Genomic DNA, 26,990 nt, shown 5'->3' on the forward strand with positions numbered 1-26,990 from the left:
ATCCTCGGCCAGACAGAGCCTCAGGATCCCTGTTCTACCCCTTAATGTTTTGGATGAATCCAACATTTTATTTGCCTTATGTCAGCAAACAAGCAGGGAGTACAGCTAGGGAAATCTCACCCCTGAGCCATGTTTCTATTTCTTTTTCCACTATTGTTCCCTTAACAAAGGATTTAAGACATTTTTTTGTCCTAATTGCTTTCTGCCTTTATCTCATGAAACGTTAATACCTTATATATCTGTTTATGTACGTGGCCCTTTGGAGGGCCACAAACCATTGTAATATCTAAGATGTTGTTGCCCTGCCCCCTTTGAGAATGCATGATCCAAGGCCAGTTCCGCCACTGGTTTTTGGATTTTATCTCCTCCCTTAGGGTCTTCCCCTCATCACTTATCCTTGTTGTCTTGCATCTTAACCTCTCACTCTCACTGGCTCTACTGGTCACCCATCTCCAGCTATGCCTCTCTCTCTGTTCCCTTCAAGGCCTTAATTCTTGAAAGGCATGCTACGCTCCGATCTGCATGCTGCCTCCATCTCTCTGAACCTGTTCTCCATAATATCACAAACGATCTGCATGTCCCCTCACACACATTCCCCTTCACCCAGCAATCCCATGTAAAAGAGCTTCTGGCAGCACTTGCTCAGGAGATAAGACCTGAATGCTATGTTTCTAACCAGCTGAAGATTCTAAATGACCATGAATACCGAGTAACACTGGTATGCCCAATCCTTAGTGGACCTAAGACGACTCTAACTAAAGAACAATGGGTCTTGTTTCAACCAACTGTGTGGACTCAATCCAACCTCTCCAGGGAACAAGCTTTCAACCTTTAATTAGCATAAACATCATGAACACCCCCTTTCTAGCAGTTAAAAATCCCTGACTTATCCCCAGCTCTGAACAACTCAGTCAATGGCTTGTCTGGTGTAGTCCTCTGTCTGACAAGTAAAGACATTCAGCTTTGTTGATTGCTGGTGTTTTATTTGCTTGTTTGGTTTTTTTTTTTTATTCGGATGGTCTTTTATCCTTCCACCCTTTTCTTGGACTCTAACCCATAGAAATAAAACCACCAAGCGCATAAGGCTATAAGTACAAACATGCCTTTGTAGCACTCATCATATGTCCAAAAACTGGAAACTGCTGAATGCTCATCAACAGAGGAAAGGCTGAATGCACTGTGGGGCAGCATGCAGCTGCTGAACAGAATGAACCAGAGGTACAGCAGTCCCCCTTTACCTGCGGGAGATACTTTCCAATGCCCCCAGTGGATGCCAGAAACCACGGATAGTACCAAAACCTACATGTACTATTTTTTCCTGTACATACAGACCTATGATAAAGTTAAATTTATAAATTAGGCATAGTCAGTGATTAACAACATCTAACAATAAAATAGAACATTTATAACAATAGACTGTAACAAAAGTTACTGTAGCATACGATTTTTTTTCTTTCCTTACTAAGTCAAGAACTTTCACCTTTTCACTTAAAGCAGCACTTTATCGCTTCTCTTTGGTATATCCAAATTGCCAGCAGCAACACTCTTGCACTTTGGGGCCATTATTCAGTAAAATAAGGGTGACTTGAACACAAGCACTGCAATACGTCGACAGTCCATCTGATAACTGAGGTGATACCACGACAGTCCATCTGATACTGAGACGCTACTAAGTGATTAACAGGCCGGTAGTGTGTACAGCGTGGATACACCAGACAGAAGCATGATTCACGTCCTGGGCAGGACAAAGCAGGATTTCATCACACTACTCACACTGGCACGCAATTTAAAAATTATAAATTGTTTATTTTTGGAATTTTCCATTTAATATTTTCGGACCATGGTTGACCGCAGGTAACTGAAACCACGAAAGCGAAACCGCGGATAAGGGGGCACTACTGTATAACCATTGAACTACAGAGATTTCCATGAGATACATTTCTTAAGTGAGAAAAGCAAGCTGCAAATGTATATAGTGCAGCACAGATTTTTTAAACAACCAAAACCAACCACTCCTAGGAGTGTATTCATGATTGTAGATGCTTCCATGATTCTACAGAAAGCTGAGCAGTCTCTTCGGGCTTGACTTGGGCATACCTGCTAGGATGGGAACAGCAGAGATGGGAGGAAGAGGAGCACGGGCAGCAAAGGGACAAGCATCTGCCAGTTTTTTTCTCTCTGAAGGGACACATAGCTCCCTGGGAGCAAACTCTGACTCTTCCCTGAGCCTTGAATGTCACCTCTCCAGCATCCTTTTGAGGTCCCACAAAGGCTCTCTCTTCCCTGTCACACCCTCCCCTTTCCCACTGCCAGCCCAATACTCGTTTGGTATGCAGAGTTGGTGGACGACGAGGAGGTAAATTTGTCCAAAGGGCCCAAGACACCACCTGGAAGAAAAAAGATTGAGACACGAATTTTTTTTGACACTGTTCAATGTTAATTAAGTCCTCTCTGAAAGATTGAGAAGGTTCTACTAGAGATCCACCGGCAGGAAAGAACACTAAGGGGCCCAAAACGGAACCCTCTGTGAGGAAAGTGTTCTGGTCAACACCAAGGCCTAAAGGTTTAAGAGGCTGAGGCTGGACACAGCCCTGGCACAGGCCGCTAGCACCACAGTCACACTTGATGACCTTGCCCGAGCCTGTGTGCACTAAGAGTTGGGAAGCCCAAGTGTTTGTCATTGTTGCAGCCTATGCAGGGATCCCTGCAGCCCTAGAAAATGACCCATTAGACTCTGCAGGACAATGTTTCCCTGGGTTACACCACTGAACAAGGAGAGAAGCAAATGAGAGCACTCAGAGAGGGAAGTGCTGGACTTCCTGCAAATAGGGGTGGGTGGGTACTGAAATTACTAATTGGAAAAACAGATGATACAACATCTACCCTGAAATCAGACCCTATATTTACATAGTTTATAATGCCACATTTGTATGTCCAATTTGTCTTCAAAGAACAAACACAAATTTATATAGCCCCGTGCCAACTATGGGCTCCAAACACTTGTGCAGCAAGGACCAGAGTTATCCCCTACACCAACTGCGCTTTGAGCCACCTTGGCATAGGAGAAATGGTTATTCTTATGTTTAGAAAAACACTTTAACAAGCCTTTTTGGCTATGAAATTTAAGGTCCATCCCCCTCACCAACACCCCCAGGGGGAGAATAATCTGGTGAGAGAAGCTTTGATCAAGAAGTTAAATTGTTCTGCAAAGAGAGGTAATGGGAATGTGGGAGTCAGCTCCTGGCACAGAGAACAGGGCCCTGGGAGTCTGGAAGAGGAGAGTTTAGCTTTGGCACATGTGGCAAATGTGGGCTTCCTACTGCAAAGGGCCCAGGCAAAACGAAGCCCTCGGTCCCTCCTGTGGCATACATAAGAACAAAATGGTAATTGTCAGGACAAATAAAAACGTTAAAATAAGAGCCTTAATTCTTTATGTTGAAAATAAGAGATTTCTCTCTCCCTCACTTTCCTTAGAGCATTTACTCTAGAAAACTTATCATTGTTCTTTCTCTGTCTCTTTGAAATGTGTGTAAATCTTTTTAGCAGCTCAACAAGCATCTTGCCAGCTTTATGATCCAGGAATGTCTTTCCCAATGACGTGGGAGCCACCTCTTTGAAATGCCAACATCAAGGGAGATAGCACCCCTCTCTCCCTGTTTCTGTGGGAGGGTAGGAGCCTTAGGGGGGCTCCCTGCCCCAAGTTGCAAAACTACCTCCCATCATAAAGATTCGAGAACTTTGTTTTTCCTATGATTAAGCTTATTAATAACAGAGACGGTCACCAATTACCAGGTAAAGTTAGGATGCACTATGGGTGACGAATGGTGCCGTCAAGCCTCTTACTTGAGGCCTAGTTATTGCGTACCTTGAGAACATGTGTGTCATGGGTTGTATCTGCTTGGCTATATAAGAGAGTAAGATTTCTTTCTGTCTTTGTCTTCGTGGTCTCTCAGTGGACTGCCTGTGAGGCATGTCACATTCTGGTTTAATGCTTACTCAATAACAAAACTGTTTTCTTTCTCTACTACCTTTGTAGAGAGGGTTTTCTGGGTTGGGAAATTTTGTTTTTAATTACATTCCCCCAACATAATGCACGTGTTTAAAAAGGAGAAAGAAAAAAAAATGTGGAAGGAAGGGTCTTAAGGAGTAAGACCCCTAGTGAGAGGCTGGGGGCTTTGGAGGGACATGGAAAAACAGTATGTGCTGGAGAAAGGCAGAGGAATCTCCAGGAGGAGGGATGCTGATATTCAATTGGAAATTGTTTCCAGTCTGTAAATAACAGAATAATAGCAGCTAATGCATACTGGCATTGTTCTAAGTGTTTTAAACATATTAATTCATTTAGCATATGCAGTAACTTGGATTGTTGTTCTTAATTATTCATTCCCCCCCTCTGCCATGTGACCTTGAAGTACCTAGAGTGGACAGAGAAGGTGTCACAAAACAGCAGAGAAGCAGGCTCAAGGATGGACTGATTTTGGAAGTAGGTATGAAACAAACTTTCTTTTCTACGCAAAAGTGACCTTTGGAAGAAAAAAAAAAAGTGATCCTTGAAGGGCATGCATGGAAAAGGCCAGATTCAGCTACGACACAGGAGGGCACTGTGAGCCATTTTATTTGGATATTACAGAATAGGGTGACCCCCTAAACTGGAGGAACAGGGGGCTGGCAAACGGCAGACACCAGTCCTGAGCACAGAGGATGTGGGTCGGAGTGGGTCTATGAAATAAGAAGGGGAATGGCACCCAGTAAGGATCAGACACTTTTGCGAGGTTTGGAGGCTGGAAGGCAGGTCTAGAATCCCTTTTATCCCCACCAATAACCAACACGCCAGGCCATTTTTGAGGGTCTGGCTCAACAAAGCAGATTTACCTTGCCCTGCCCCAACCCAGGCCACTAGACACAGGCAGTGTGAACCAAAGGCTTATAATGATCTGGACCACGGAGATCTAGACAGGGACCTGCAGGAGGCTTCATCTGATTCCTGGGTGGGTGACAAAGCCTGGGCCCTGAATCATCCTTGTAAGGTTTACAAAGTCCCTCATCAGCACTGGCCTGACAGATGTTCCCTGGTTTCCTGCCCTGGGGGCCTTGAAGGAAATAGCTTGGGGTGAGGGGGAGGGAGAGTGGGATAAGGACAAGAGAGATGAAAGAAGCAGAACTTCATGCCTAATAAAAGATGTTTACATATAATTTTTTAGGAGAAAACAGAATTCTGGTAGGGGAAGTAGGTACCAGGGTCAGTGAGATGAGACCAAATAAAAATCAATCTGGAACATAGTGAAAAGGCAGGAGCTGCATTCACCTGGAAAGGACAAAGTTCATGGGAATTGCCCATGTATGCTGGGTCCCTATGTGACTCCACACTGCACACTAACACCTGGGCCTCTGACATTTTCTGCACCCACTATGAAGGTTGGAAAAAGGAGGTTTCACTGCCCTGCCTCATTTAGGCCTCTCTGGGTTTCTGAGGTACCTAGGGTCCTAATGCCTGGATGTGTGAAACCAGGTTCAGAGAGAGTCTTTGAGTTGTTACCCTTCCAGGTTCTCTGCAGTCTGGGGAACTCCTGGTCATTTACTGAAGAACTGGGCTCAAATTCGTAGAAATCAGGAACTGAAGGACTTAAGGGCCATAGCGGGTCTAGCAGCAGGACATCCACGGGAGCCCAGCGCAGCCTCCCAGGCCCGCCCTCCCCAGGTCCCAGCCCAGCAAAGCGGAGACTCTTCCTCGGCTGGGAAGACCGACTCACCTCTTCTTCCTCCTAGCTCTCCCAAAGGCCTGAAGACCTCAGGAAATGCCCTCACCCTTGCTCCCTCCAACCCCGAGGCACCTGGGCCCCCGCCTACCCCGGAGATCCAGAGAAGTCCAGCGCATCCATCCTTTCCTCCTCGCCCAGGCCAGGGCCCCTTTAATCTTCCCGCAGCTACGCTCCGACGGGGAGGCACGGCCCTTGCCCACAGCCTGCTCTGCGGCTCGCAGGTTCGGACTAGTCTGGGGCGGGGACTTGGGAGGGAGCGCCTGAAAGCTGTGAAGAGGGCGGGGACGCAGACCCATCTTTAAAGGCCGGGAACTGGCCCTAAGGCACCTCGACACCCGCCGGCGGCCCTGGGCGGTCCCGAGAAGCGCGCAAGACGCGGCTCCCCTTCAACTAAGCTACTGGGGGCCGCCATGGGCCGCTACCGCATCCGCGTGGCCACCGGGGCCTCGCTCTTCTCCGGGTCGCACAACCGCGTGCAGCTGTGGCTGGTCGGGGCGCGCGGGGAGGCGGAGCTGGAGCTGCAGCTGCAGCCGGCGCGGGGCCAGGTCAGCGGGCGGGAGCGGGGACCCTGACCCTGGCCCGGGCTCGGCTCGCGGCGGGAGGGCGGCTCGGAATCGGGAGGCTGGGGGCGAGCGACAGCGCCTCCGCGCCGGCTGAGACGCCCAGGGAGTGGGGACTCCCGCGCCAGGAGTGCGAAGAGGGTCAAGAGCCAGGGCCAGGCTGGGCTCAACCCCCTTCTCTCTTCCCGACTCAGGTCCTCGCAGCCTCCAACTCCTTCCCCAAAAGACCCCAGAGCCAGTGGCACTATAGGATCAATATAGGATGAGGGGTCAAACCTGAAGCTCCTGGGGAGAGCGTGGGCGGGGTGAGAGCTCAGCAAAGGGACCGATGCGGGTGCTGATGCTCAGTCAATTCAGACACCGCAGGCCACGCCCCGCGCTCCCTCGTCCTCTCTGCGACCGGGCGTCTGAGACACAGCCCGCAGGTGTCGCGAGGAGGGAACGAGGGAATGCTATCTTTGGAGGCCTTGTCAACCCAGACTCCACAAAGATCCTCGCCTCTTCTCGTCCCCGCCCCATCTCTGACCCCCAACTCCCAACCCGGACGAAACGGCCTCTCCCGGGTCCCTGCTACTAAGTCTCGCCGGGTTCTGGCCTCCGCAGGAGGAAGAGTTTGATCGAGACGTTTCCGAGGACTTGGGGCCACTGCACTTCGTGAAGCTGCGCAAACACCACTCCCTGGTGGACGACGCGTGGTTCTGCGACCGCATCACGGTGCAGGGCCCTGGAGCCTGCGCGGAGGCCGCCTTCCCGTGTTACCGCTGGGTGCAGGGCGAGGGCGTGCTGAGCCTGCCCGAGGGCACCGGTGAGGGGCAGCGGCGGGGAACTGGGGCAGGGCCTCGGGAACCACTGGGAGAGGGGGCACTGATGAAGGTCGGAAGAGACTAGAAAAAGTGGGTGCTCAGCAGGTTAAGGGTGGAAAACGCAGGATGCTTGAAACGGAAGAAAAAATGTATAAAGTCCTGAAGTTGGATGTAGAATAGGCGGACACAGAGAAGCGATCTGAAGGTTTCCTCTTCCAAGAAGGGGAGGACGGGGAATAGGAGTTGCAGCAATGATGGAAAACTGAAGAGCAAAGTAAAAGTGGGAAGGAGACCGCTATGTGATGGGGAACAAGTTAGGGCAGGGCAGGGTAGCACATGGCACATGAGATGGCCAGTGACCCCTGAGAGGAGACAGCTAAGGGAAGCAAATGATATAACCTTGGAGAGCTGAAAAGTTAGAAAAACAAGGAAGATCACTGTGAGAGACAGGGAGCTCCTGGCAGGGGATGGCAATGAATGAGGACGGCAATACAGAATTTGTTACTGTGGGAAATGAGAGATGAATACAAAGACAAACGAGGGCAAGGACAATAAGGATGGAAATATAAAATATATGACTTCGAGACAGGTAAGTAAAAATACAGATAAGAGCAGGAACAAAAATACAGACTATGATGGTAAGTCTAGGAAAGATGAAGTCAGGCAAAGAAAGCAAACAGTTGTTCCTCAATGGTTTTTGAGGACAGCTGAAGGTGTGGCCGGTGAGGTTCAGGACGTGAAATTAACCAAAGCAATATATAATAGAAAACAGGTGTGGGCATATGGGTGACTAAGATTTTATCACCTTAATTAGAGTGATTTATCCAACCGTAAATATTGATGAAATAGGATCAGGTAGGGAAAGATGAGTTAAAGGACAAGAAAGGGTGGCAAACCTGAGATTTTTGTCTCAAAGTAAGGGATGAGGGCTGAGATAAGTGAAACCAGGAGTGGAAAGTTGGCAAAGATGGGATAAATGTGTCTGGGGGATCAAGTGAGGCACAGCCAGAGATAAAAGCAACAGAGCATGAGTGAACACATGGACTATGACTACAAAAAGGAAGATGGGGACAAGCAGGGAGAGCACAGGACCACACAAAACTGTGTGGCCAATTGTCTTAATGTCTCCCCAGCCCGCCTGGCAGGAGACAATGCATTGGACATGTTCCAGAAACATCGAGAGAAGGAACTGAAGGAAAGACAACAGATATACCGGTGACCACCAACTCGTGGGCCCCCCCAAAGGTCCCTCCCCTTCCCTGGCCCTGCCTCCCAATCATTGACCTGGACACCTTCCCTGAAGCCTTGTCCCCATCTCCTAGCTGGGCCACCTGGAAGGAAGGGTTGCCCCTGACAATAGCTGCGGGGACTAAGGATGATCTACCTCCAAATATGAGATTCCACGAGGAGAAGAGACGGGACTTTGAATGGACAATGAAGGCAGGGTGAGAAAATGCCTGGAGCTCAGAGTGGAACAGGCCTGGGAGATCCAAGAATGGTGGTAAATGGTGAGGGCCTGAGGGATGAGCAAACAGGTTCGTGCCTCAATTCCTGTCCTAGGGCTCTGGAGATGGTCCTCAAACGCGTTTATACCTTCCTGAGCTCCTGGGACCGCCTAGAAGATTTTGATCAGATCTTCTGGGGCCAGAAGAGCGCCCTGGCTGGTCAGTGGTTCCCCAAGGTCTCTATAACCCCTTGATGACCCCTTTCGATGCCCTGAACTTCACACTCCACAGTTCCCCATTCCTCCTTGCCAGATGAGACCTTATAGTGCCTGATCATCTCACAGAGGCCTCAAGAATGAAAAGCCAGGGACTAGATACAGGGTGGTCATATGCCTGAATCACTGGGGTAGGGCCTGAAGGAGAGGGACATCTGGGCTGTGCTAAATATTCTCCTCCTACACTCCACCCCAACCCCACAGAGAAGGTTCACCAGCGCTGGCAGGATGATGAGTTTTTTGGTTACCAGTTCCTCAACGGTGCCAATCCCATGCTGTTGAGACGCTCCACCTCTCTGCCCTCCCGGCTAGTGCTGCCCACGGGGATGGAGGAGCTTCGGGCCCAGTTGGAGAAAGAACTTGAGGTACATCCTCCTACCCTCCATCCTTCTCTTGGCAGTGTGGGGAGAAGAAGTGGTGAAAGGGGATTACCAAAGATGAGTCAGGGAAGGGAGGCTGCGGTAACCCACTGTCCCTTGTGCAGAGTCCTGTGTAGAAAAATCTAGAGATGATGAAGTATGTAGGGAAAACTACAAGGAGCTCCCAGCACGGAGAGGGAAAAAGGATGGATTCCCAGGGCACAGATGGGGCCAGAGATGTTAGTAGGGATAATGATAGTCCCTGTCAGTGCTCCTGACACCAGTGTTTACGGGCAGGGAGAAAAGTGGACAATGTGCTGCGAGGTGGGGAGAATTAGGGAGGTTTCCTGGAGGAGGAAATCTGGGTTTGGAAGAGATGAGCTGGATATGAGGAGGACAAGCAAGGTGGGATATGAGCATGTCCACGTGCATATGTGTGCTGGATTCAGTGGCAGTGGTAGTTAGGAGAGCCTCTGTGGAGTACTTGGCAGAGGTGAGATTTGGACAGGGAGTGAAAGAGCATTCGATGAGCTGGTAGGAGCCAAACACAGGGAGCAGACCACTGAGGGATGATGGGGAAGGGGCCTGGACGTCTTGACACGACAGTTTACAATGCCTGTAATGCAAACTGGCCTGAGCAGGCCTGGTTCTAAATCCAGATCTGCTACCACATCCCTGTACAAGATATGTACCCTCACTAGGCTGTTACTTCACTTGTTTAAAATGACAGAAATGGGACCAGATGCCAGTAGGATTCTGGTACTGATACGAGATGATGGCAAGAAACTACATAAATGTCTTTAAATGTCTTCCCTCTTTGCCCTGGCCCTCTGCAGGTAGACTCTGAACTCTAATGATGGATATGTTCCTCCTTTCCCCAGAACAGTTCCCTGTTTGAGGCCGACTTCATCCTTCTGGATGGGATTCCAGCCAATGTGATCCGAGGAGAGAAGCAGTACCTGGCTGCACCCCTTATCATGCTAAAGATGGAACCCAATGGGAAGCTGCTACCCATGGTCATCCAGGTGAGGCACCCTGGGCATTCCCCTACCAACGGTGCTGTCTGTTCACCCCAACCTCTGCTCCCCAGGGACCTAGCCCCCTAGATCCTGGCTCCCAAACTCCATCCTCAATGCAGTGAGACCTGTCCTCATGTCACTCTTTGCTTGCTTGCAGTCTGGTCTCCTCTGACTCACCCAACTGGAAGTACTTGTTCAAGAGTCATAATGACCTTTTGGAGTTCTCATCCTGTACCCAGTGGTTCTCAAACTTTAGTGTGCATCAGAATCACCCGAAGGGCTTATTAAAACACAGGTTGCTGGGTCCCACCACCAGACTTTCTGATTCAGTAGGTCTGGGGTGGGACTGAGAATTTGCATTTCTAACAAGTTCTAAAGTGATGCTGATGCTGCTACTTTGGGAACACACTTTGAGAATCACTATTTAATCTCCCAGTAGTCTCTGACTCTAAATACCCACCGTCTCTTGAATATCTTTTCTCTCGCAGTTCTCAACAGTCAGTTAACAAGTACTGTCAATCATCTCACACATCTGGCTTCCCCTTTCCCTTCCCTACCTACCCTAACTCGACCCCATCACTTTTCTCCCAAACCACTGTTAGGATCCTCTTACTGGACTCCCTGCTTCTGACTCTCCTGCATTCAACCCGACCATCATGGCACTCGCATGGCACCACAGCTAGTGAGAGGCAGGGTGGAAGGGTCCTCATTCCTCCTCCTAGGTTATAACTTCCTGGAAATCATCTTAGTCACTCATCTCTGTTTCCCCAAGGATGCTGACCATAATGTCATACATAAATTGGAAGTTCAATAAATGCTTAATTTATTTTTCCCAGATCCAGCCACCCAACCCCAGCTCCCCAACCCCACCACTGTTCCTGCCCTCAGATCCTCCACTTGCCTGGCTCCTGGCAAAGTCCTGGGTCCGAAATTCAGATTTCCAACTGCACCAGCTCCAATATCATTTGCTGAACACTCATCTGGTGGCTGAGGTCATCGCTGTCGCCACCATGAGGTGCCTCCCAGGGCTACACCCTGTCTTCAAGGTACATCCTCTACCATCCCTGTCCCATCTCACTCAGATGCCAGAGAGAGGAAACTGCCCACTATCAAATGATGCTGCGGCAGCAAAAAATACTTATTGCAATTTGTGAAAGAAAGTGAGGAGAAAAGAAGGAAGACTGTATCAATATCTTGAGACATTTTAATTAAGTTGAGTCACTTAACATTTCTTCAGGACATATTATTAAGGTAGCCCTCTGAAATTCTCAGAGATCTGACAATATAGCAATGGGCCTGGAGTATATAGGTGGAATATGGTTAGTAAAACAAAAGCCCCATACTTGCCTTAGGGGACTTACTATTGAGCCAGGCAGACAAGTGATGCGCATAAGAACCAACCAGAGAACAATGTCTGGAACTAGAATTTGAAATTACAAGAGATAGCCCATAAACCCTACAGTATTGATGGAGAATGTTCTACCCTAACTGAGGAGTCTGCTAAGTAGGCAAGGAGAGCACCCCAGCAGGCTACCTATACCTGCCCAGGAGAGAGGTGGAGAAGGACATGGATTGGCAAGGTGGTGACGGGAATGAAAAGGAAAACAATCAAAGACTTGGTGAGGGGAGGAAACAGTAGCTGCAGCATGCCTGAGTATAAGACTGGAGAGGGAAAGGTCAGAGGTCTAAGGTTCTGCAACACCTAAGAGCCCTACGGGGTGGGTGGGTTGTACCAACCTAGAAATACCGTAATTTTATTAAAAAGTGAGTTCAGAATCTATTGCTAGGCAGAAGGCAGCAACATGGCTTGTGCTTGCTTAAAAATGTTCTCAGAATCCTGATGAAACCTTAGATATAGGGAACATGGGAGAAAAGGGACAAAACTGATACAAGCTAATGAACCAGAGCAATTGTCAGAAACAGCAAAGTCAGAAGAAGCCAGTTTGGAAGCAAAGATAAGGTACTTAGGTTTAAGTACGTGGAGTTTGAAATGCTGACAAGATACGCAAGTGAGTAGCTGGTAAGGAGAACAGCTGAACTGTGTTTCCACTGGGGATCTCTACTCCAACCCCCCAAGCCTGGCCAATAGTAGCTGTGGCCTTTTGAGTCCAGGGTAACACAGGCAAGATGGAGACCAGTGTGATTAACAGAATCTTGGATTTTACTGATCTCACGGTGCTCCTGCATCACCATCTTCTGCTCACTTTGAACAGGTTAAGCCTCTACTCACACTTTACTAGTTCAGCCCTCTATCTCCACTCACCATAACAACTTCATCCCCTGGCAAACAGCTGAGTTGTTATCAGGACACACAGGAAGGCTGAGCCTACAAATGGCACCGAGGCTACGTGTTCAGGCTCCAGATTCAGATTGCCGGGGTCAGAATCCTCAATCCTGGCCTCAGTACTTACCAGATGCATGCTCAGTGTCCTCATCTCTAAATGGGGATGACAGGAGCTCCATCGTGGGGTTGATGAGGATAAAACAACATAACACAACAGTGTGACACAGGCTAAAAGCTACGAAAAAATTAGTTCTTGCAATTATTATAACTATTACTAGTTGTTTGTCCTCAGGTACCTTCTTTCCTCATGCAGACTTGGGGCTTTCTATGACACTCAGCATCTTTCATGAACTTTCTGAGAAATGTCAGACCAATTTGAGCTGCTTTGACATCTTGACACCAGAGGTATTACCTGGGTTGTTCCCTGTGTCCAGCATCACCAGTTCAGATAAAGAGCAACACTGCATGAAACCTGCATATAAACTGGGTAAAAATGAAGACAAAATAGTCTGAGATAAAAAGAAATGCATGTGAGGATCAGATGGCCTTTTTTAATAGCTAAGGAACAGCTATTTTTAAAAAAGCTATTAAAAATAGAGGGGGCCTAACAGCCCAATTGGGGGAGGACGCAGATTTGACAAGAGCCCCTCTGCTGCTTAAGCAGGTAGCTCAGTATGGCTCCTCTAATTGTGACTAACTCTAACTGACAAAAACCAAACAGTGAAGCAACCAGAGGATGGAGGTATGGCTTTGATAATGAATACAGGGGCTAATTTAAGCTATGAGGATGTAAATGACAGAAGCATAAAAGAAAATCAAAAGGGGCTGATTCTTAAAGGACACCTACACTCAAGGTGGAAATAATAAAGATAAATGATAACAGCTTCTGTGTGTACTAAACACTCTTCATACATCACTCACATAAGCATCACCACAGCCTTCTGAGATAAGAGACCCTATTATCACTCTCTATTGACAGATGAGGTGCTAGATGGGAGATGTGACAGATTAACATATAGAGGGTCCATTACCTTGGATGAGTATCAAAGTGAGTAGTGAAGTATAGATTGAAACCGAGCTCAGTCTAGCTCCAGGCCTGAAGCAGAGGAGATTAAAGAGCATGAGAGGGAGTGACCATAGAAGCAGGAGGAGACCAGCCTGTCAAGGCGGGAGCAGAGAGGAAAGCATAAAGAGGAGAGAAGACCACCATGCTGGGTGCCACTCCATACAAGGAAGGACCTAAGCATGTCCTCCATAAACTGCCCCCTTCCAATCTCCATCACAGCTCCTGATCCCACACATCCGCTACACCATGGAAATCAACACCCGGGCAAGGACCCAGCTCATCTCAGAAGGTGGTATATTTGATAAGGTAAGGAGAGACTGGGGCGTGGGGCTGCCTAATCATCCAACTCTCTATGACTTCCTGTCACTTTCAAGATCCCAGACCAACCCGTGTGAATGTCCTGACCCTTCAAACCATAAGCCTGTCCCTTTAGACCCATGTCTTTAAATGTGAAAACCCCACATCTGACCCCTCATATACTCTGCTCTATGTTCTCCCTCAAAGCCTCTCATCTCTCTTGTCCCAGGCAGTGAGCACAGGTGGAGGGGGCCATGTGCAGCTGGTCCGTCAGGCCATGGCCCAGCTGACCTACTGCTCCCTCTGTCCTCCTGACGATCTGGCTGACCGAGGTCTGCTGGGAATCCCAAGTGCTCTCTATGCCCACGATGCTTTGCGGCTCTGGGAGATCATTGCCCGGTGGGTGAGAGTGGGAGCTGAGAAATGGAGGGGCGTCGGGGAGACGGAGAGTGGGGCTCTGACCTGAGGTCAGCATGAGGCAAAAGAAACACATGAAAACAGGAAGGTCCAGACAGGAGGAGGAGAGGATTCAATCCTGGGGAGATGAGGGAGTGTGTGGAGTCAGTGGGGAGGTCTGAAAAGGAGGAATGTGGAATAGGAGTAGAGAGCCTCGGTCGGGAAAGCTGTGGAGGGGGAGACTGAGGGATCTGGACAAATCAGGGTTCTTGTCCGGAAGAATGGCCAGCAACCACATGTAGGGAATTCCCAGAACTAAGGACCCACATTTCATTCCTTTCCACACTAGTGTGCAGAAAGAGCCAGGGAAAGTCCCAAAAGGCATGTGTTGAAGAATCTATCCTCAGACACAGTGAGAGTCAGTTGGACAGAGACCACAGGAAAGTTAGAGGAAGGAGGCTGGAGCCTTCCCCCCTCAAGGAGCTCCCCTCCCTTCTCCTCTGGGCAGGTACGTGGAGGGGATCGTCCACCTCTTCTACCACAGGGATGACACCGTGAGAGGGGACCCTGAGCTGCAGGCCTGGTGTCGGGAGATCACTGAGGTGGGGCTCTGCCAGGCCCAGGACCGAGGTAAAACCCCTCCCCAGAGACAGGAGCTCCTCAGAGACTCTGCCCAGAGCCCCTTCTCAGCCCTGCCCTTCTGGGTTCAGGACCCCGACCCCTCATCTCAACCCCCTCTCCAGCCATACATGAAGCATCTGAATCCCCTTCCCACCTCCTAAGACCCAGGACAATTCTACATACCCAAGAATTGTCTTCCTCAGAGACCCTGACCATCAACCTCTACTACCACCCCCTAGCCCAAGTCACAGATGCCCCACACCTGCCACAGCACGGAACCCAGTCAGGCCAGAACCACAGACAGTGAGAGATCTGCCCAGGCCCTGTTGGGGTTCACATTCTCTTTATGGTTGTCTATTTTCCTACCTGAGGATATAAATGGGAAGATTTTTCCATCAAAGCCCATGATGACCCACTCTGCTTTCCCTTCCTTCTCCTCCTGCCTGTTACCATCCAGCACACACAGATAGTCCAGGCATTCTGCACACATCCACAGCGCAAGGTCATTCTAGGTACAAATCCAATACTCTCCATGCTTTGGCTCAAACCCAGACTCAGTGCCCTGCCCGTTGGGGTTCATGTTTCTTTAGCCAATCCAGCCTCCCCCCACCCCTGCTAGGATCTAGCCACTACCTCTAGCTCCCCCCGCTGCATTTTAACCTCTGGGGAAGAAACAGCTTTCCTTGAGCTCTTCCCAGGTTCATCCTCCCCTTTCTAACACACATGGGCCAGCCTGGACTGCTTCATATCAACCTTCAGTGCCTGCCCCTCACACTTCACACCATCTCTGCCTCTGTGGGGCAACTACAAACATTTGTAGAGGAAGCCTGGGGAGGATAGAGAGCCCTTATGGTCAGGCCCTGGGGATGCAGTGAGCAGTAAACCAACTCCTGCACTCTGGAGGGAGCCCCTCCCCAGGGAATCTGTGGCCGCACCATCCCTACCCTTCCAGAATCAAACTTTCTCTAGTACTTCTCAGGACTGCTCCTTACGCTCCATATGCCCCCAAAAGACCCTTCTTCCTCTCCCTAGCCATCTTTTTCCCAACAAGTATCTACATTTGGAAAATAAAAATAAACATTCACATGTTAATATTAACCTCCACTAACCACCTCTCATTCTCTTCACTCTCCCTCAGTTCTCAAAGCTCACCTTTGCCTAATTTCCCCAACAGACTTTTTAAGAGGAAATGTGCTAAAATTAAAAACAGCCTCAGATTAGCAGCCAGGAATCTGAGTTCAAGGTCAGCCTCTGCATTTTCCCAACTACTCAATCCTGACACACAGTTTAATCTCTCTGGTCTTTGATTTTTCTTTTAATCTATAAAAAGGAGGTGAATATATTTGTTCTACTTCACTATAGGATTATGGGGTCTCTGGGCCCCCACCTCCACTGTAGAGTGGCCCGAGACAAGCTTCATGGAAAGCCTCTCTTGGCTGTTACACTATAAATCCATGACTTCTCTTATTCCTCACCTTATTACTCAGACACTTCTAATTCCCCATCTAGGCATAGGAGGAAGCATGCCTAAATCCTTAACCACTTATTGAGGCAGAGGATATTTATCACTCAGACCTCTTCAGTCCCTGACACTTCCATAATAACAATAATTATTATTTATTGAGCTCTTGTTACATACCAGGTGATTTCAATAGATTATCTCATTTATAAGGCAGGTATCATCTACATTTTACAGGTGAAGAAATTGAGGTTCAGAGAGGTTAAGTGATTGGCCTAAAGTGACCAAACTATATTGCTTGAGCCTGAGTTGAAACCCATGTCTGATACAAACATATTTAAATATATGAGTAAATGAACGAACACCCCTCAATTCCAAAATATAGATATCCCAAGACATCAGCCTTTATCTCTCTCCTCTCATGCTGTAACCTCTAAATCTTGTTCCTTTCCTGCCCAGGTTTCCCTGTCTCCTTCCAGTCCCAGAATCAACTCTGCCATTTCCTTACTATGTGTGTCTTCACGTGCACTGCCCAGCACGCGGCCATCAACCAGGGCCAGGTATGAATAGCTGAAAGCCCAGGTCCCTGAAGGCAAGTGTCTGGACCTTGGGATGCCCGAGAGAGAGGGGGTTCAAACCCTAAGTAGCGGGATCCTAGGGCTAGTTTCTTCCCCCAGCTGGACTGGTATGCCTGGGTCCCTAACGCCCCATGCACAATGCGGATGCCCCCACCCACCACCAAGGAAGATGTGACAATGGCCACAGTGATGGGCTCACTACCTGACGTCCGACAGGCCTGTCTTCAGATGACCATCACCTGGCATCTGGGTCGCCGACAGCCAGACATGGTAAGAGAGGGCTCTGGGGAAAGGGAAGTGACAGTTGGAAGGGAGACATCAGAGTGAGGGGTTAGGCTCTTGGGGCTTCTGCCTTTGGACTAGAAACTGACCGATCCTTTGTTCTTTCTTAGGTGCCTCTGGGGCATCACAAAGAAAAGTATTTCTCAGGTCCCAAGGCCAAGGCTGTACTAAACCAATTCCAAACAGATCTGGAAAACTTGGAAAAGGAGATTACAGCCCGGAATGAGCAACTTGACCTGCCCTATGAATATCTGAAGCCCAGCCACATAGAGAACAGTGTCACTATCTGAGCTCTAAGCTACCCCCACCTGGAAGGCTTTCAGCTCAGCTCCAGGACTGACATTTCCATCTTGAATTTCATGGTTTCCTAAGTCTCTGCTGCTAAGGCTCTATCTCCTCCCCCAACTAAATCCCCTACATCCGTATCCCACTAGCCCAAGGGGTACAGCAAACCTTTTCTGTAAAGGACCAGATAAAAAATATTTTAGGCTTTGTAGGCCACACAGTCTCTATCACAACTACGGGTACTCAGCGCTCCCGCTGTAGCACAAAAGCAGCCACAAACAATATGTAGAAGAAAGTGACTATGTTCGAATAAAACTCCTTACAGACAGTGAAACAGGGACTTCATGCGTCACCAAATCTTCTTCTTTTGGTTTAGTCAACCATTTAAAAATGCAAAAACACCAGCGCTTTGCTAGAGGGACATGCACAGGCCGTGGGCTGGATTTGGCCATCTGAGGCAGTACCTGCACACGGGTCCCCTCTACTAGCCCGACTCACTGACTCTACTTGCAAAACATCCAAAGAAAGCTCTGAGGGAGGGCAGGGAAGATTTCTTGGAAAAATCAACTTCCTCAACTAATTCTCCTTTCCCGGGAGCTAGACTTCATACTTGGTGGCCAACTTAAACATTCCTGACTCTGTCCTTTGGCAACTTTCCCTCCACCTCTATTCCTCCTATTTAAACACCTACCCCAAAAGTCGTTGAATAAGAATGGTGCTCCTAGGGCAGAATAAAAACCTTCACCCCAAAATGTCTTCTTTCCCCATACAGTCTCAAACAAGAGAGACATGAAACTGATGTCTCAAGGCCACTTTCCCAGCCCCTTTAGTACCCTGGGGTCTCTTTCCCAGGTTCCAAGGTCTCTTCCACAACCCTTTTAAGAACAACATGCACAAAATAAATGGAAGAATACCACAAATTTACGCTAACTGCTGACAGTGTTTGGTTTTGGGGCCTTGGGATAGAAATGACCCCTCTCAATTATGCTGTGATCTCTGTCCTCACTAGAATGGGTACAACAAGCCCAGTGCAAAATTGTGTTCTTCAAACACCCCTATTTCCCTGGATAATTATTACAAATCTGTCTCTCGCCGTTGAAGTATACAACCTTTACTTTGGAAAGGATGATCTATTCATATTGTTAAAGTCTTGTACCCTTTCTTATTCAAATAACCTATCGTCAGTTTCCTTAGTTTACCGTAGGGAAGCAAAGTGACATTTTTGTGTACTTATTTCTTTCTCCAGTACATGTAGCAGGATCACTCACCTTCACGACTCGCTCATTAAGTCTGCTTTCCCTGTAGTTTTCCTAATGCCCATATTTTACCTGGATCTGGCATCCAGTATTCCATGCTTTGTAACAAAACTTTACTTACGTATTTCCAATGCCAAGAACCCTCAGCAATTTTAAAGCGTTCTAGCCACAACAGCACGCTTGGCCTCGGGAAGGGGCTCCTGTCTCCTTGTACTGCGTCGGAACATCTACTTTATAAGGTAGGGATGAGTAGCAAGGAGATAGCACCTTTCTCTCTCGGTGTGTACCTCTAGGCCTCACTCACCATTTTCTCACCACAGGATAGCACCCGAAACTAAGGTATCTAAGAGAAAAATCAGACAGTTCCAAACCTCTGCTCCTAAGAGCCCACCTCCAAGGTGACCAGGAGCTCCGCCACAGCTAGACTCCCGAGGCGTAGCTACGGCCCGTGCCTCATCACGTGACTTGCCAAACTTGGTCACGTGGTATGCCGGCTCCTTCCATTCCAACCTGGAGAGAGGGGAGCCAAGAAACCGGAGGCCTTTGCTCCTGCAATACTCGCACCTCAGCTACATAGGTCAATAAGGAATTCTGGAGGGGCTGCTTCGGACTGCAGACACTGCCACTTCTCGCCGAAGTCCCAAGAGGAGCCAGAGGCGCTCAGCCTTCTCCGCCTGGCGGCCCCCGGCGCGATAGTGGCGCCCAGAGGCCACGCCCCCTCGGCCGCCCTCCTGACCCTCAGTTCTTCGCGGTGCGAGCCCCCCAGCCCAGCTCGCTTTCGCCGGGCGCCTCTGGGCTTCCTCTCCTCGCCTTTCCCCTCGGCACACATCTAGGCGATCCCCGACTCCCTTCTTCATGGCGTCGCTTCTGTGCTGTGGGCCCAAGCTGGCTGCTTGCGGCATCGTCCTCAGCGCCTGGGGAGTGATCATGTTGGTGAGGGGACTGCCCGACAAGGACCGGAGAGGGCCTGAGGGACCCCGGTGTTGGAGGGCTGGAAAGCTAGAAGACTCCAGGCCTTAGAAAGCTGCAGGCAGGCTGGAGAGGGTGGTTGATTAGCCGCTAAAGAACAAGAGAGAACTGAGATTGAGAAATGGGGAACTGGAGTGGGGTAGGGGGCGGGGATAGCTGGAGCTTGGAATGGGAGCCGGGGCTGGTAAATTTGGAGATCCCTCAAGGGAAGATGAAAAGCTGGGCTCTTGATAGATGCTTGAGCTGAATGGAGGGCAGTGGGGAAAGGGAGCGCTTGTTCCCAAAAATGGGTAGCTGGGGCCGTGTTTCCCCAGGATTCTACCTTCCCCACTCCAGGAAGAAATATGAAGTGCCGATTGCCCCTGACCCCTTCCGCCCTGTCCCGTGATAATGACGCCTCTGGAGAGGAGGATAATCTGGGTTGCTCACTATTTCTGCCCTTGCCCCAGCCAAGTGGTCTCTCTGTCACCACCTCACGCTCTATTCCGGGTGACCGAGTCCGAATCTAGCACAACCAGCCCTAATCCCAGCTCATTTTGGTGATACCCAAACCCAGGTGTTGTGGAAACATTAAAAGTGGGAGGACTTTAGGGAGTGACCAGGTTAGGTGCCTGAGTTCAACAACCCACCCAATTTCCTTTTTTCAGATAATGCTCGGAATCTTTTTCAAAGTCCATTCCGCTGTACTAATAGAGGACGTTCCCTTCACCGAGAAAGATTTTGAGTAAGTAGTGTGGTCGGAGAGGCGGGGCTGGGTGCAGGTGGGAGGTGGCTGAGCCTGTGGTCAGAATTTGGGGCGGGGAATTGCAGGAGGCTGGATGCTTGGGACACGGAGGCTAGGGTGCGGAGAGCTGCTCTCTAGCGTACAGTTAGGAGCGGTCTCGGGAGTCAGACCTCAGCGGCCATCCTAAACCCACCACTTTAGATGTGGCTTCTTTAGGTATTTTACTTGACTTCTCTGCGCCTCGTCCACCTCTACAAAGTAGATGCTATAAGAGAACTCACCCCATATTGTTATGAAGAAGATTGAATAAAGACAGTACACATAAAAGTGCTGAGATCGGTACCTGGCACATAGTAAGTGTTGGCTGTTACTAATGTTTCTGACACTTCTCTGCCTAATCCCCACCCCTAGGCATGGCCCCCAGAACATATACAGCCTGTACGAGCAAGTCAGCTACAACTGTTTCATCGCAGCGGGCCTTTACCTCCTCCTCGGAGGCTTCTCTTTCTGCCAAGTTCGGCTCAATAAGCGCAAGGAATACATGGTGCGCTAGAGCACTGTCGCGTTTCCCCGCTCCAGTCCCCCCTCTATTTAAAGACTCCCCCCCGCAGCCGTTCCCACCCCCCACCCCATTCTGGAGCCGTCTGCGGGACAGGGCTTCCCTGGCGAGAGGCTGAATTCCTTTTTCTCCAATCTCTGACGCCCGGCCCCACTGGAGGGAGGCTGGGGCTGGCCGTTGCCTGTCCCTCCGGCCCCGTCGCCTTGTCCCGTACCACAATAAAGAGAAACTGCACTCTTAAGCCTTGTGTCTGTGTTTGGGTTGGGGGGCGGGCAGCTGGGCTGCAAACGGGCCTCCAGATGGGGAGCCCCGACCCCTCGACGGAAGTGGAGTGAAGCAGGGCCGGAAGTGAGGCGGCCTCTTCCACTCTCCTTCCTTCGGCGCGCCAGGCGGCCGGAGTGGCTGCAGCTGGAGAGGCGGTGAGCGGTCGCGCTGGAGCCAATCAGCTGCAGGAATGGGCGGGACTTCCTGCGCGGGGGCCGGAGCGGTGCGGTCGCCCGGCTCTCCGTGGTCCCAGCTCCGTGGTGGCGGCAGCGGCAGCGTCTCCGTGAGGAGGCGCAAGGAGCCATGACGTCAGCGTCCACAAAGGTTCGACCTCCCTCGCGGACAGCGCTCCCTGGCGGCCACGGCGGGGCGGGCCCCCCAGTTGGCTCCCGGCTCTTCCGCTTGGGGCGGGGGGCGGGCGGGAGCCGAGCTGGGGTGGGGCTAGGGGCTCCGGGCGGGCCGGCGCGGGGGTGTGCGCCGGCCCCCCGTAATGCTGCCCCGCCCCCAGGTCGGGGAGATCTTCTCCGCGGCGGGCGCCGCTTTCACGAAGCTCGGGGAGCTGACGATGCAGCTGCATCCCGTGGCCGACTCTTCCCCCGCGGGGTACGTGAGCCCGGGCTGGGACGTGGACGCGGAAAGCGGACGCTTGGACTCGACCACAGACACTCTCTAGGGCAGGGACAGACATTAGTTTCCCTTTGTGCCTGGCACAGCGCAGAGTAGGTGTTAATAAATGATGTTGAATGAATGAATGAATGGCAGATAAAACCACAGACTGAGGCTCATAACCCGGACTCGTTTCACAGCTCTACTCTGCTGCGAACCAGCAGACTATAGACCACCGCCACGACACACCCAGCCCAAATTATGTGAAATTTCCTCAGACTGCTGCCGAATGTACTCAGTGGTTCTGTTTGCTAAGACCCCTGGCTTGTTGAATTGCTTTCAGTGGGCTGTTTACAGCAGCTGTTTCACGTTGATGGGGGAGAGGTTATTCCCTAAGGTGGGAATATTGTTGCGATATCATGTGGTTGGGGGGTCCTTGGGGTTCCCACAGGGCCTTAAGAGCTGTTTTTTTTTTTAAGGAGGACCTCTTTATCGATCCAAGGAAGGGGTCCCAGGGATTGGGGGAGGAGGCTGGCTGCTGTGGAATGCATGCCTGTGGGCTGGCTCCACACCCCTCTTCCTCCCACTTTCGCTATTCCCCTCTCCCCTTCTGACAGTGCCAAATGGACCGAGACGGAGATAGAGATGCTGAGGGCTGCTGTGAAGCGATTTGGGGACGATCTTAATCACATCAGCTGTATCATCAAGGAACGGACAGTGTGAGGGAGGGTTCGCTGGCAGAGAAAGGGAGGGTGGGCAGCTTCCTTCCTGCGTACCCGTTGTTCCATCTTCGTCAGGACTCCCAGCTCAACATCTTTCCTACTTTGTTGCAAGTTTTGTTAGCATCCCCTTCAGGACTGAAAGAATAAAAGAATTGTCACAATTCGCCAGAAGTTACTAAAGTGCTATGGTAATAGGACCTTCCAAGAATTTGATTTTAGGGTGCCTGAGATACCCAATAATTGAATTTGGTAATGGGAGTTCCCTGGTTATTTATACAGATCTTTTGAGACTCTGCTGCAGTGTTTCCAGGGATATTGTGATTCTGAATTAGTTGATCGATCAGGATCTACTAATAAGTCTTAATCTACCTGTAGATCACCAAGGCTTACCTGGTAGCATTGCACATCCATACATCTCTCCCAGAAGAGAATTAGGAGATGGGCCTTTTCTACTCCTCAGTTCAGGGACTCTTCACACTCCATCTGCCCTAAGTGAGTGCAAAGCTTCAGGAAAATGAGAACCCTGCCAAAGAGTTGGGGCCCTAACCTGGATTCTTATGAAAGGGTTCCTCAGTATTCCTTCAGGGTAGCCCATTACCCCTGCCCCTCCCCTCCCTTCTTCCCGAAGCCTCTCTGATGACTCCTTTCCTAACCTGCTCTCTCTTCTCTTCAGGGCTCAGATAAAGGCCACCGTGAAGCGAAAGGTATATGAAGACTCTGGCATCCCCCTTCCAGCTGAGTCACCCAAGAAAGGGCCCAAGAAGGTGGCATCTGGTGTCTTGTCGCCTCCTCCAGCTGCCCCTCCACCAAGCAGCTCCAGTGTCCCTGAGGCCGGGGCTCCTCCCATAAAGAAACAGAAGGCTGGTGAGGGCTGTGAAGTTGCTGCCTAGGGGTTAAAGCTTCCATCTGAGGTGCAGTGAGAGAATTGGGCTTGTGTCAAAGGAGGACAAATCTCTCTTCCTCTTCCAGTGAATGTTCCCAGAGACTGTCTCGAATGGGGGAGGGAGGGAGAGCTCCAAGCTTTGGAAAGCCAGAGTCGGGGCGGGCAGTCAGGGTACCTAGAACCTAGTGTATGCCCTCCTTCCAGATGTGACACTCAGTGCTCTGAATGACTCCGACGCCAACAGTGACCTGGTGGATATTGAAGGGCTAGGAGAAACTCCTCCAGCCAAGAAACTCAACTTCGACCAGGGTAGGAGTTGTCCTCCTCCCACACCAGCTGAAGGTGGTGGGGGAGGAAGTGCTCACTTGGCCGCTAGGGGAGGGTCTCAGCCGGAGCTCCCCTCCTTGTATGGGGGCTTTGGAAGAGAAGGTTCCCATACACAGTGCAGGGGATTGGGTCAATAAGGAGCCGGGTGCTTTGGGGGGGTGGGAGTTGTCTTGGACGCGTACTGGGGGTTGCTCCATCTCGGCCCATTTTACTTCCTGTTCCAGACAGTCTGACCCTGGATTCTGGCCTTCTCATGACCTCTGCTGATCCTCCTCTGCTCTCTCGCTGAGACTTCCACCTCTCACCCCTCTCACTGTTCACCCTGGACCTGTGGATCACCTGGGACTCTGAGCAAGGCCTGCATGAGAGAGGGTCGAAAGGCTGCTGTGGCTGCCCACCTTACTGTTCCTGTATAAGCATCTGTCCCAACCCCTTTGACCTCCATCCGATGGACACTTTTATACAGAAAACAATAAAGATTTCCCTCTCAGCTTGGTGCCTTCCGCTTAACTTATTGGAGTGCACGGGGCGGTTCCCTCTCTCATTAGCCCCCAGGGGCTCAGCCCCTCCTGGCAGCTCTCACCACCCTGCCTGGAGCAGCACAGCCAATATTGGCAGACTCTCTTCCCAGTGCCAATATTTCTGTGCTGCTAGAGCCAGGGGAGCTGGGTGTGGGCAACAAAGACTCCACTTTGCTCTCTGGAGGCAGAACTTACTCCCAAGGTCTCTGGCAGTCAGTATTCCTGAGACTACCCTGGGGATTTTAGAGGGGCTGTTTCCAGTGCTTTCATACCTCCCTCATCCCCCCCACTTCACAAGAAGGCCCCAGATGTTTTTTGTGTCGCTTCTCCAGGGTGGCCTCCCCGGGCCAAGCCTCAGCGGTGCCTCCCCCACCCTCGCTCTAACACCACAGTGTGGTTTGGACGTGGCCACAGTGCCGTACAAACCACAGTGTGCTGCTGGGGCGGGAGCAGGACTGGGGTGGGTTGAGAGGAAGGGAGCACAAGACCGTGCTGTGAAGACCCCCATCACCAAGAGCGGGGAGAGAGAAGGCTTAAAAGACAAACATGGCCCCAAGAAGGGTTGGGGAAAATAGGAAACCAGGGCTAGGAGCTGAGGAGGCAGCTGGAGAGAGAGAGGCCTAAGGGGTGAGCTCGAAGTGTAATAAGACTGGAACCATCTTCCCTCTGTAGGAACTCAGCTCAGGGGATCCCTAGGGTGGGGTCAGAGGCGGAGAAATAGGGAATGACTGTGGGGGACCAAGGAACTGCCTCCCGACTCAGCAAGGGCAGGGACCCAAGGCTTCCTGTGTCTGTTCCTCCCCTCCCTGGGTCAGAACCCAAGAGAAAGCAAGGAGAGACAGAAGGCCAAGGACAGCAGGGTTGGGAGTTGGCAGTCCAGAGGTGGTGGGGCCGGAACATGGTTGGGAGAGGGGGGCCGGAAGTCGCCCTGGGCCCTGGGCCTGCCACAAAATGGAGGCCAAAGGCAGGAAATGGAGGCCAGGGGGAAAGTGGAGCAGCAGGGCCCAGAAAGAGGGCCATCTGGACCTGGGGGCCAGGTATTCAACCCCCAGCGCTGTTCCCACTTCCCGCGGCCCCCCAGCACCCAAGTCCCACCCACCGCAACAACCCCCATCAGCCCATCCACCAGGCCCAGGAAGGCGGGCCCACCCCAGAAAGCCACGTTTAAGCTGAGACAAACATGCCTCTCCCCACCCCCACCCTAGGCCTTCCCTCAGCTCCTGTCCAGGACTTGATTTTTTAAAAGCGCCCCCCAGAAATCAAAATCTAAGGGCCAAAATCCCTTCCGCAAATCAAAATAATATCCTCTAATACCAAAAAGTTATCCTCCTACCTCCCATACCACCCCCCCTTCCGACACACCCCCCAAAACTCTTAGCAATCAAAAAGATCTAAGACGGTGGTGTAAGCAGTCTTTTTAGGCCCCAGGGAATGTCAGACCCCCTTCCTCGAGACCCCTATCTGTCCTACATCAAATTCTGCCAAGGCCTCCTGATCCTCACTCCACCCTCCATAGCCCCCAAACTGAACAGCTGCCCCCAGCTCGCATCCTCGGCAAAGCCTTTGTGGGGGTGAAACAGAAATCAAACACTATACTAACGGCTGGGGATGTTGGGGGCCCTCTGGTCTCAGTCTTTGGTTTCCATCTGGGGGACTGCAGTTTAGGGGCATAAGAGAGAGACTCTCCAATCATCCCCCCAGTTTCAAGACTGACAAAGCCCAACCCCACCCCAGCACGCACCTCCAAACCTCCCCCCCAACCGCCACGTCTCTCCTGAAAACAGGGGACACTTTCCTCCCCACTTACCTCAGCTACTCTCCCCTGAGATCCTGGTCCCCTATTTTGAAGGGAGCAAAATTTGGGGTGCATCCCTCACATTTGGGGTGCAGGAGAAAGGAGCCGCCCCAGTCGCATCGCTGGCCTCCTTCCTCTCGCTGGCTCAGGGAGTGGGGAGTGCTCTAGGGAGGGGGGACCCCCACAAGAGAGCTCAGGAGGGGGCTCCTCCACTCCCAGTCAGAATTGGGGACACCCCCCCCCAAACCCGTCCCAGCCCATCCGTCTCCAACTCGGCGGGAGAGGCAGCTGCAATGCCCCAGTCAGATTCCCCCAACACTACATTCCTCACCCCATCTAGAGGGGTCCCGGGGGCTCCAAAAAATCCCAAAAAAATCTGGGATGTTGGCAGGACGGTCCTGGACTAGCTCCCCAAATTTGGGGTCCTCAGATACCCCCGTTTTTTCAGGAAAATTCCGTCTTTCACCTGCCTCCCGCCAGCCCTGCTCTGTCCCGATGCCAATTTTGGAAGTCACTCCCTCCTTCCTCCTCCCCGTCTCTCCAGGCCCCCCCGCTCGGGGGCTAGGGTCCAGGACACCTGGCTTCCAGACCGGGGGGCACTCCTTGAAGGGCTAGGGGCCAGGAGGTCAAGCTCATAGCCCCAGTCTTAGGGAAGCAGGAAAGCCCGATCCTCCCTTCCCCTCCCCCCTGGCTGGTCTCGGTGGTGGTTTAGGAAAGCCTGGAGGATTGGAATCTGCCATTGCTGTTGCACAGGCAGTTTTTTTTCCTTGGGTTGGGGGGGTGGGCGGTGGGAGGGAGAGAGGGGAGGAGAGCCGAAGAGAGCAGGGACCCAGGCGTGCACAGCTGGCCTGGCTTACCCCCTAGCCCCTGCTGCCG

General features: G+C 51.0%; 3 protein-coding genes, 2 long non-coding RNA genes and 2 other non-coding genes across 21 annotated transcripts; 3 read left to right on the top strand and 4 right to left on the bottom strand.

Annotated features, from left to right (window-relative positions):
* Positions 1-1,785: 1,785 nt before the first annotated feature.
* Positions 1,786-19,228, bottom strand: LOC111775726 (uncharacterized). Of its 9 annotated transcripts, none has more exons than XR_011423468.1 (5): positions 18,180-18,318; positions 17,124-17,204; positions 11,122-13,600; positions 8,507-8,638; positions 1,786-2,387 (listed from the first exon to the last, which is right to left on the bottom strand). It is a non-coding gene; the product is annotated as an uncharacterized lncRNA (long non-coding RNA). The 9 variants fall into 9 exon arrangements; XR_011423464.1 differs by lacking the exon at positions 18,180-18,318 and adding an exon at positions 5,848-6,026 and having other exon boundaries at positions 11,122-12,987; positions 17,124-17,322; XR_011423465.1 differs by lacking the exon at positions 18,180-18,318 and adding an exon at positions 19,116-19,228 and having other exon boundaries at positions 11,122-17,204.
* On the top strand, positions 3,964-17,822 carry ALOX12 (arachidonate 12-lipoxygenase, 12S type). Of its 2 annotated transcripts, XM_070228082.1 has the most exons (15): positions 3,964-4,487; positions 5,767-5,980; positions 6,923-7,124; positions 8,256-8,337; positions 8,445-8,567; positions 8,683-8,786; positions 9,047-9,207; positions 10,083-10,226; positions 11,057-11,266; positions 13,790-13,876; positions 14,097-14,266; positions 14,772-14,893; positions 16,803-16,903; positions 17,021-17,191; positions 17,314-17,822. In XM_070228082.1, the coding sequence occupies exons 4-15, from the start codon at positions 8,285-8,287 to the stop codon at positions 17,491-17,493; spliced, it is 1,626 nt and encodes a 541-aa protein (XP_070084183.1). In that variant the 5' UTR covers positions 3,964-4,487; positions 5,767-5,980; positions 6,923-7,124; positions 8,256-8,284; the 3' UTR covers positions 17,494-17,822. The 2 variants fall into 2 exon arrangements, with proteins under 2 accessions (XP_070084183.1, XP_014592805.2); XM_014737319.3 differs by lacking the exons at positions 3,964-4,487; positions 5,767-5,980 and adding an exon at positions 6,017-6,304.
* Positions 19,145-21,237, top strand: RNASEK (ribonuclease K). Its single transcript, XM_005597729.4, has 3 exons — positions 19,145-19,677; positions 20,361-20,437; positions 20,849-21,237. Exons 1-3 carry the CDS (start codon positions 19,600-19,602, stop codon positions 20,988-20,990), a joined length of 297 nt encoding a protein of 98 aa, XP_005597786.1. The 5' UTR covers positions 19,145-19,599; the 3' UTR covers positions 20,991-21,237.
* Positions 21,238-21,359: 122 nt separating this feature from the next.
* Positions 21,360-24,288, top strand: BACC1 (BPTF associated chromatin complex component 1). 4 transcript variants are annotated; one of them, XM_014728407.3, is made up of 6 exons: positions 21,360-21,584; positions 21,769-21,863; positions 22,484-22,585; positions 23,262-23,452; positions 23,676-23,780; positions 24,027-24,288. In XM_014728407.3, the coding sequence occupies exons 1-6, from the start codon at positions 21,564-21,566 to the stop codon at positions 24,029-24,031; spliced, it is 519 nt and encodes a 172-aa protein (XP_014583893.1). In that variant the 5' UTR covers positions 21,360-21,563; the 3' UTR covers positions 24,032-24,288. The 4 variants fall into 4 exon arrangements, with proteins under 4 accessions (XP_014583893.1, XP_005597787.3, XP_014583902.1 ...); XM_005597730.4 differs by having other exon boundaries at positions 21,366-21,584; positions 24,023-24,288; XM_014728416.3 differs by lacking the exon at positions 22,484-22,585 and having other exon boundaries at positions 21,366-21,584.
* On the bottom strand, positions 22,528-26,780 carry LOC111775727 (uncharacterized). 3 transcript variants are annotated; one of them, XR_011423470.1, is made up of 4 exons: positions 26,581-26,780; positions 26,127-26,278; positions 22,979-23,076; positions 22,528-22,723 (listed from the first exon to the last, which is right to left on the bottom strand). It is a non-coding gene; the product is annotated as an uncharacterized lncRNA (long non-coding RNA). The 3 variants fall into 3 exon arrangements; XR_011423469.1 differs by having other exon boundaries at positions 26,446-26,597; XR_002811683.2 differs by lacking the exon at positions 26,581-26,780 and having other exon boundaries at positions 26,127-26,414.
* MIR195 (microRNA mir-195) lies at positions 24,378-24,471 on the bottom strand. Its single transcript, NR_032902.1, has one exon. It is a non-coding gene; the product is annotated as a microRNA mir-195 (primary transcript).
* MIR497 (microRNA mir-497) lies at positions 24,702-24,760 on the bottom strand. Its single transcript, NR_032915.1, has one exon. It is a non-coding gene; the product is annotated as a microRNA mir-497 (primary transcript).
* Positions 26,781-26,990: the final 210 nt, after the last annotated feature.

Source organism: Equus caballus, chromosome 11 (assembly GCF_041296265.1).
Source record: "Equus caballus isolate H_3958 breed thoroughbred chromosome 11, TB-T2T, whole genome shotgun sequence".
In the NCBI taxonomy this organism is placed as follows: domain Eukaryota; kingdom Metazoa; phylum Chordata; class Mammalia; order Perissodactyla; family Equidae; genus Equus; species Equus caballus.